The sequence below is a fragment of the Trachymyrmex cornetzi genome, unplaced genomic scaffold, assembly GCF_001594075.2.
Source record: "Trachymyrmex cornetzi isolate Tcor2-1 unplaced genomic scaffold, Tcor1.1 scaffold728, whole genome shotgun sequence".
Lineage (NCBI taxonomy): Eukaryota > Metazoa > Arthropoda > Insecta > Hymenoptera > Formicidae > Trachymyrmex > Trachymyrmex cornetzi.
This window is the reverse complement of record NW_017300057.1, coordinates 9,318-18,510: the sequence shown is the minus strand read 5'-3', so window position 1 is coordinate 18,510 and position 9,193 is coordinate 9,318. Positions and strand designations below refer to the sequence as shown.

At 34.0% G+C, this 9,193-nt stretch overlaps 3 protein-coding genes across 6 annotated transcripts in view; 1 reads left to right on the top strand and 2 right to left on the bottom strand.

Moving 5' to 3' along the window:
- The window catches only part of Stim (stromal interaction molecule), an 11,435-nt gene extending 8,897 nt beyond the window's left edge, over window positions 1–2,538 (bottom strand). The window contains exons 1-8 of one of the 3 annotated variants that reach the window (XM_018517888.1): window positions 1,727–2,538; window positions 1,514–1,653; window positions 1,309–1,428; window positions 1,067–1,179; window positions 864–979; window positions 609–727; window positions 386–529; window positions 127–294 (exon numbers count right to left, since the gene is read on the bottom strand). In XM_018517888.1, the coding sequence (XP_018373390.1) occupies window positions 127–294; window positions 386–529; window positions 609–727; window positions 864–979; window positions 1,067–1,179; window positions 1,309–1,428; window positions 1,514–1,653; window positions 1,727–1,937 (1,131 nt within the window). In that variant the 5' untranslated portion in view covers window positions 1,938–2,538. Of the gene's footprint in view, window positions 1–126; window positions 295–385; window positions 530–608; window positions 779–863; window positions 980–1,066; window positions 1,180–1,308; window positions 1,429–1,513; window positions 1,654–1,726 lie in introns of all 3 variants that reach the window. The other 2 variants (XM_018517887.1, XM_018517886.1) reach the window with 2 other exon arrangements.
- Window positions 2,539–2,798: 260 nt separating this feature from the next.
- Window positions 2,799–5,879, top strand: sax (type I BMP receptor saxophone). The gene is made up of 7 exons (XM_018517879.1): window positions 2,799–3,254; window positions 3,578–3,756; window positions 3,861–4,092; window positions 4,234–4,505; window positions 4,581–5,221; window positions 5,293–5,527; window positions 5,654–5,879. The coding sequence occupies exons 1-7, from the start codon at window positions 3,194–3,196 to the stop codon at window positions 5,789–5,791; spliced, it is 1,758 nt and encodes a 585-aa protein (XP_018373381.1). The 5' UTR covers window positions 2,799–3,193; the 3' UTR covers window positions 5,792–5,879.
- On the bottom strand, window positions 5,877–7,745 carry LOC108767817 (uncharacterized). Of its 2 annotated transcripts, XM_018517880.1 has the most exons (4): window positions 7,709–7,745; window positions 7,516–7,611; window positions 7,012–7,418; window positions 5,877–6,101 (listed from the first exon to the last, which is right to left on the bottom strand). In XM_018517880.1, the coding sequence occupies exons 2-4, from the start codon at window positions 7,555–7,557 to the stop codon at window positions 6,080–6,082; spliced, it is 471 nt and encodes a 156-aa protein (XP_018373382.1). In that variant the 5' UTR covers window positions 7,558–7,611; window positions 7,709–7,745; the 3' UTR covers window positions 5,877–6,079. The 2 variants fall into 2 exon arrangements, with proteins under 2 accessions (XP_018373382.1, XP_018373383.1); XM_018517881.1 differs by lacking the exon at window positions 5,877–6,101 and having other exon boundaries at window positions 6,684–7,418.
- Between the last annotated feature and the right edge of the window lie 1,448 nt (window positions 7,746–9,193).

Genomic DNA, 9,193 nt, shown 5'->3' with positions numbered 1-9,193 from the left:
TATATATACACACACACACATATCTCAAGTTTATATATATATATATATATATATATGAAGATATATAACGTGATATATATTAAATTAATTGCATGAAGTGATATAAAAAAAGTTTGTTTTTTTTACCGCTTCACGTGCTTGTTGAAGTTGTTTTTCAGCTGCTATCTTTTTATTAGTATATGCTTTGTTCTCAATTTCATGAGTCAATTGTAGCCAATGCTGCAGTCCAGCTGGTGGTGACCAGCATCTATCTTCAAGTTCACCCTCAGCACGCTGTAATTCCAACTTCAACATCTGTAAAATACATAAATTAATAGATTAATAAGAATATATTAATTTGCATATGGTATGTGTATATATAAAATAAACAAAGAACGATATTAACTTCGATTTCCGCTTTCAATTGTGATACTTCAAGATCTGAATATGAAGTATGCAATCCCAAGCTTTCATCTTGTAAACGTTTTTCCAAATTCTGTTTTTCAGTAGCTGCACTTTCTTGTTCCATTCTTGCTCTTTCTAGTTCTTTCTGAAATTGATTATGCAACCTTAATATTTATTTATTCCTAATTTTGTTAAGATTTCAATATATATCTTTAAAAAAATACCTGTAAATTTTCTAATGCGAGTTCTGCTTTATGCAAACTTTCCATGTCCTTCATCATTCTATGAAGATGCTTTTGTGAATTTTTTTTTTGCTGATATATGAACCAGCATCCAATAAGTGCTACAAATAATAATATAACCAGTACCAAATCTTTGATGTTGTGTCCAGTATCTATTAATTATTACATTTTAGTATAGTTTTAAATCAGATATTAAATAAATACTAGCGATACTAGAGCATAATATTAAATACTTACCTTTGGGAGGACCAAAAAGAACAACATCCATTGCTTTTAGAGCAATTTTTTGCTTATGAATGGGATCCTTGATGCCCAAAACATTGCTAAGATAATGCATATTGTTTACTGCTAATCTAAAATAAATGATTTTGTTTAAAGAAGTTTATATATTATATATTGAATACATCACATTATCTTTTATTAATTACAACAAAACTTACCGAGGAAGTGTAGCACCAGTTACACGGTGCTGTATAAATGTAGGAACATATTGAGGAAGCTCAACATTGGAAGTTAACCATTCTGATGTTTGTTCTATAGTCCAATTATGAACCTAACATATAGAAATATAACAATGTATATACACCATCATATTTCATATATATGTATAATATTAGAAAATATCAACAAAAAATCTCAGTGTTGCTATCCACAATATAAAAATTTATATAAAAAGATGTACTTCTGATCGCAACCAGGCTTCCCAGAGTTCTCGTACGCTAATATGCATATCATCATTATGATGGAAAGCCCTTTGTCTTCGTTCATAACCAGCTTCATATTGTAGCTCTTCTCTCAAAAACTGTCAAAGTAAAAAATATATCTACTTTGTAAGCAGTCCGTACAAATGTAAGAGATATTTTCTAAAACAATATAAATATCTTTACATCGTCAGATTCAGATAAATCGACATTTCCATTGGCGTCATCATCCAATTGACTGTGGAGAGATTTTATAGCCTCTAAACCTAATCGATCGTGAGAAGCCATAGTTATGCAAGCTAGGTCGTCGTTACAGGTATCTGTAGCTGAAACAAGTTAATCAGACGCTATAAGACATTCCAATTATAAATAAATGATTTTGAAATGGAGGATTCTCACCAGATTCATGAGCCACCGCTTGGGCCAGTCCATTGGTAAGGGTAGCAGAGAAAGCTGCTATTTTGGAATGTGGAGTGCTCGAAGCACTAGTTTGGAAGGTCGGAGTAGAATCGAGAGCTCCACCGCTAGCCGTTACTGAGCCAAGAGACCAGTATAATAGATGAATTCTCAGTAATAATATAAGCACGTCAACGTTCACGAATGTTTGCATCTTAGGTTAGCACCAGTTATCCCCTGATACTCTCGCTGCTCTCTTTCTTTCTTTCTTTCTTTCTTTCTTTCTCTCTCTCTCTCTCTTTCTCTTACTCTATCTGTGGTCTCTCGCCTATCCCGCGTGGATCAAGCGGAGTCAATGAATCGAGACTCTCCGTCCTTACCTCCGATGCCGATTTGCGCTCGTCAATATATTGCAATATACATTCAAGGTTACGATTATCAGACTCGGACCGATGATATATCTCGACGAGAGCATAACAAGCGTAACCGATTACGAGTGCAACAGATTCATAACTGTGTCACGCGCTAATATTATTAGCTCCATAAAGGTGGCCTCCGTTAATATTCGAGTTACACGAAGACATACGAGTCAATTAAGTCAAATTAAGTACACAGTGCTTGGTATCTTGAATCAGATGTTTTCCGACGTTTTTTTATCCAAGGTTACTAATAGCGCTTCCGGAGAGAGCACGATTAAGATCAACCTTCATGAGTTCATCTAGAAAATCTCCTTTTATTTCGTACGCTTGTTATGTCTATCGAGAACAATGGCAGAAGATCTCTTCACTTTTCCCATTAAATTTGATTCTCGTATTAATTCACTAAAATAATTTAATATCTATTGCAACGCAGATGCATTTCGATTGACAGAACGACACATGAAAATTAAGCTTAATCGCACGTGTAAAGCCCCCTATCACTTAACATTCGCGGAATTAAAGCTAACATTCGGCCAATCAGATAACTGTAATACAGTCAAGTTTGACTCGATTGGTCCAATTCCGGTCTTCTATTTGCAATCCTCAATGGATACACTCGCGTCACATCTAAATATTCGTACATTATGACTCAAAATTGTGTCTGACATTTTAACATTTGTGTTTGATATACGTGTGAGAGATTAAATATAAGTTTAAATAACGGATTAGACAATATATTAAATGGTACGCTAGCTCACGCTAGCTAGGTCCACTCTTATCTACAAGATGAGCACGCGACTCTATCATACGATGATCGGATGATACAGCTCGAGCTCTTGCATCGATGCTCTAGGAAATTATGTGTTGGACATAAATAGAGCCAACGCTCGTTACTCGAATGACAATTATTTCCACGCTTTTGAGAATAAATTTTGCCGAGTCGAAAGAGAGAACTACGAGGATGACGAGTGCCGTATGGAGGTCGCGAGAGATTCATTTTGATATAATTTCGCTTTGAATCGAGTAGTCCAGTGTTTTGACGCGCATAGAAATGGCGGATGCTATATTTATCACGCATGTCATACTCTTGTTGACACTCAGATTATGTTTAGGTATGAAAATAATAAACTGTTGCAATTAATGTAAATACATATTTCTATCTTTGACAATTCATTATAGAGTAGCACATCTGTGTTGCTTAGTTCTGGATAATGGACTGATAAAGTCTCTTTATTCTCCCCCTTTATGATATATAACATTAAATTTTTTTATTTATTATATTATACAGAGCATATCCTTGAACTCAATTGCAATTTTTTTCCAATTTCTCCTTTACAATCATTTTGGTCAATGCATTGTGCCGAACAATTATTTCATTCATTTTTAAATTTTATTTGATTATATATTACATGTCATTTAATTATTAATTTTCTAGGTGAACGAGAGATTGCTTTGCAGGAACAAGATATTTCCTTTGACGATGAGAAATCGGATTCACCTGAATCTTTGGATCCAAATCTTGGCTTCAATACAAACAGTCAAAAATATTTTAAATGTCACATGTGTGAAGATTCTGAATGTGTGCAATCTAATGTCTGCATCAATGCAATCACTGTAAAAATTCTTATATTTTTCTATCTAGTTTTCTCAAATTTACATACGTTCTTTTTCATACATGTCTATCATCTATAAATAAATTTTTGTTTGTTGCTCCAAAGTGTTGGAAATCCAGGATGAGAGAAGTCAGTGGTAGAGAATACGTTAGCCGTGGCTGTTATAAATCAGAAGAACATAAATTAATGATGTGTAATAAAGAAAATAACCAAAATACAGATCAACATAAAAAAAGGAATGTTAGAGGACTATCAGGTGGTGTTCAGTTCTCTGTGGAATGTTGTCAAGCAGATTTTTGTAATGTTGGACCATATCCCCAGTTGGAAGATTCAACCAGTGAGATATAATTTAAAATATATAATTAATTTTGAACAAAGTTAATACAAAAGATTCATATAAAATTGTGTAAAACTGAATTGCGTTAAAATATATAGTAAAACTTATTTAGTGATTTTTATACTTTGATATTGTTTTTAGATACTGATAAAGAATATTATGTAACAAGATTAACATTTGTGATTCTTGTACTACTGAGCGGGATGCTCATTTTTGGAGGAATTGCACTTTGTCTATTTGTGCATCGAGTAAGAAGGAAACGACCTATGGTCCCACGTCGGAATAAGCTTATTCTCGATTCCGAAATTGAACCATCATCTATGTTGCATTTTTCGTTTTCTTCACCTACATCATCTGCCACTTATCATTCACATGAGCTTAGAGCAACGGCTGCTGGTGATAGTACACTTAAAGTGTGTTATTTTCCCATATTTATTACATGACAAGCAATACAAGTTAATTTTAACTAGTGCCAATTATTTTTATAGGAGTACTTAGATGGACGAAGTTTGACTAGTGGTTCTGGTTCTGGATTACCCTTGTTAGTACAAAGAACTTTAGCTAAGCAAGTAGCATTAGTAGAGTGTCTCGGTAGTGGTAGCAGTGGAGGATTTGGCGGAGAAGTGTGGAGAGGAGTTTGGCATGGTGAAAATGTAGCTGTAAAAATTTATTTCTCACGAGACGAAGCTGCATGGGCTCGAGAGACCGAGGTTTACTCTCAACTGTTACCATCCAGACATGACAATATCCTAGGATATATTGGTAGCGATATGACCAGTAGAGCCAGTTGCACTCAACTCTGGTTGGTGGTGCAGTATCATCCTCTCGGTTCGCTCTTTGATCATCTTAATCGGTCGCCACATCCATTGACGCCTCATCAAACACTCAATATTTGTCTGAGTATTGCCAACGGTTTACTTTACCTGCACACGGAGATCCATGGAACCAAAGGAAAGCCAGCTATGGCTCATCGTAATCTTAAATCGAAGAATATCCTTGTCAAAACTAATGGTGGTTGTGTAATTGCCGATTTCGCATTAGCAGCTACTCAGGATCGTCTCATAGCAGACAGAGTTGACTTACGACAAGGCACAAAACGCTACATGAGTCCTGAAATTCTTGAGCAAACGTAAGTGAATTGCTTTCTTTACATTGGAATACGTTGGCTGAATCTCAATGGTGCTCATTTCACATTTCCAGGGTAAACGTCGAATGTTTAGAAAGCTTTAAACGAGCTGATATCTACAGTTTAGGATTGATACTATGGGAAGTCTGTCGCAGATGCATAAGTAACGGTGTAGCCTTAGAATATGCAATGCCATACAGTGAATGGTTACCAAGCAGTAATCAAGAACCCTCCATAGAAGAAATGCGTAAATTGATCTCATTTGACCAGAGAAGGCCATCTCTTCCTAATAGGTCGCATTCTGACCCGGTAAATTTTTTCGTTATTATCAGAATATATTTTATCAGAATTGAACAATTGAAACAATTAGATCAAGTTTGAATTTATCACTTATTACATTAGCACAAGTAATGGAGTTGAATACTACTTTTGCAGACATTGGCTGGAATGGGAAAATTAATGCGAGAATGTTGGCATGGGAAACCAGCGGCCAGACTACCCATACTTAGGGTAAAGAAGACACTCGTTAAATTAGCAGCTAGTGATTCACGTGTTCATTTACCCCTTGACTGACCAGCGTTCATCTTACCTCTCTTTCATTCATCTATTTATTACTGCAATTGCTGCACCAACTTGTCATATATATATATATATATATATGTATGTATGTATGAATGAATGCATATATATATATATATATATATATATATGTATGTTTGATCATCATCAACATTCGTGCGTTATCAGATCGTTATATCATAAAGATAAAAAATATCGTATATTGACATATCCAAGTAACAATGGTAATAAGTTTGTTAATGTTTGGCATATGGATTTATTGCTTTATGTTCCACATTACTGTTATCTCATTCTGGAACATATTTTGGAACAATAATAGCATTAAGTGTATAATTTTGTAGCATTGATCAAACCAGATCAAAGAACATTGTTGATTCAATAGACAAGAAATTAGGTGTTCCAATTATTCAAAATTATTTGTTAAAAAAATAACTACTATAAAGAGAATGTAAACTTTTTCATAATTTACTAGATTGTGAAGAAGCGAATAATGTAGATGTAATACGATTTTTCTAATCAAGATTAATTTAGTGATCAATATTTCATTTGATGTAACAGACACTATCATTATAACATTAAGAAGTTATTACATCATTTTAAACGTTTTTTTACGGCTCGGTTTGGTTTAGCTAATATACAGATTTGTATATATATGTACAAAAATATTAACAATCGTCTCGGTAATATCATATACACGCGCGCGACACACACACATACACAGAAATATATTGTTATTTCCAGTAAATTCCTTTTAAAAATTGTAAAAATTAAAATATTTGTTTAAAGATTTTTTAAGTATCAGTACTACTATTGAGTGCTTGAACAAATATAATCAAAATATTTGTAAATAATGTATCTCTATTGATAGAATTATATAAGTATCATAAGTCTTTCTTATCTTAAAATCATGGTTACATCAGTGAATTACAGACAGAAATTGACAATGAATGAAAAGTGTGTAAGATTATCACAAAGATATATGACTGTACAATACTTGAAATATAATTTCATCAATTGCTTTTTTATTCAATGTTTATGTATAGTTATAATTATGTATAAAAATAATTGCTCGAGGCACTATTAAAGAACATATGAAGAGCTTATAGAACAGCATATAGTATAATCAGGTGTAATACAATTGTACAAAGATTTGTATCTGACAAATGGTGTATATTGACTTAACACAAATATGCCAATATAATGTAATAGACTACCTTGAATTATCATCTTCTAGAGGTAATAACAATAACTTTTCTAATAAAGTGCTGTTATTTGAACTATGACTACCAATACACTGATTGAAAAATTGATGGAGATGTAATGGATCATTTGTATGCAATAAAATTATAAATGCATATCTCCATATTAAAGGCTCCAATTCAAGAGGATATTCGAGAAGTCTAGGAAATAAATTTAATGCATGCTTCCAATCTTGACGGGCGATATAAGATTGCATCTCTAACAATGTTAAATTCTTTGAAAATCCTACAAGTGCTGTCCTATTTCTCTTATCACCTTGAAATCTCTTACAATAATAAGTAACTTTACGATCATTTGTGACTTCTTCCATATTTTGTCTTTTTCTCTTTGCATTATGTTTCACAAGTCGTCTAGCCTTATCCTAAAAAGTCACAAAAGCTCTCAATATAATTACAACTATATGATTTACAAAATTATTGTCTGTTATGTATGTCACAGCTCTATAATAAATTACATACCACATTAGATTTTGTTATTTTTCGGACTGAGTCTTGCGACATAGTTTCATTTATAGATGTAATTGTTTTTCTTTCTTTTTCTCAAACTGGATATTTCTGCATAAAATTTGTAAATATAATTTATAATTGCAAACTTAAATAATACATATATAAACAATACTTTTAGGTTAAATAAAGTTACATTAAAAATTACCTATATATTTTCTCTCTCTCTCTCTTTTATATTATCATATATATTAGGCGAATAGAAATTTATATTTCTAACAAGTTCAAAGTAAATTTTATAAATTTTACAGTCTTCTTTTAGTTTCCCCTTATTTGATTTTCCGACTCGTGTATAAACTGCGTTCCGTTTCACGCATGATGCGCTTCTTAGTTCTTCTTCTTGATTTATTGGCTCCACTTCTTTCTTCTTTTTCTGGTTTAATATGGCACTCGCCATCGATTAGACGGCGAATCCGGCCAGTCTAGAGGGGAGCGTCCCCCGAAAGTATGTGAAACAGAGGAAAACCCAGGCGCTCGCGACACCTGGGGAGAAGCGTGGGACTTAACTCCCATCGCCTCTGTAAGAACGAACAGACAAATTTGCTAGGGGATTATACATTTAGGGCCGTATTCATATAGCGTTTTCGGCCCGATCGGGTTTGCACCAACCTGGGTTGGATTAATCTTTCCTATTGGTTGATGTCACACGCTCTACCAATAGGAGAGCGCAAAACGCCATTAATCCAACCCAGGTTGGTGCAAACCCGGTCGGGCCGAAAACGCTAATAGTCAGAACTTATTCTTAAGACCGCCTGGGAGGACTCCGATTGCACACATGTATCGCTGATTGGCCAATTTAAAAATAAAATAATCTCATTGTCAAAACAGTAAAAAATTACTAGGCACCAGTTGATGTGAGTGGTGTGTACAGTCAGAACTGTAGGCAAACGGGATCCTCCCGTTTAAAATAAGCATAGACTTAAGACTATCTTCTTAGTTACGAATTCATAGTCATTATAAGACATCTTATTTGACATATATATATACGAAATAAGGCGGTCTTGGCCAAGACGTGTTCGAGGTGGACTTAAGCAAAATTGATAAATGTTAAGGAATCTCGTTCACCTCACATTTTGATAAAAATACACTGAATCGATACGTTTTCGCGTAAAAATAAAAATTTGATAATGAAAAAATGTCGTTCTGTCCTGCAAACTGAGATATTAAACATTAAAGTTGACAACTATTGAGGTTAGGAAATCTAAGCGACTGTGATTCGCCCATTTCTTATGGTTTAAGGCTTAAAACCCTATTGTAGATCCGGACTTACGGACTTACGTTTTTCTATGTGCTCCCGGCTTTACTGATTACGTCTTACCCCGGATCTACAATAGGTGTTTTAAGCCTTAAGCCATAAGAAATTGACCAATTACAATCGAATCCGAGAAGAATAAGCGACTGCGATTCACCCATATCTTATGGCTTAAGGCTTAAAACCTTATTGTAGATCCGGACTTACGGACTTACGTTTTTCTATGTGCTTCCGGCTTAACTCTAAACTTGAGGGTGCCGTCAGGCGTCGTCTACAATATACTTAGTAAGAAGTAAGAGTAAGAAATTGACCAATCACAGTCGAATGTGAGAAGAATAATCGACTGTGATTGGTCAATTTCTTACTCTTACTTCTTACTCC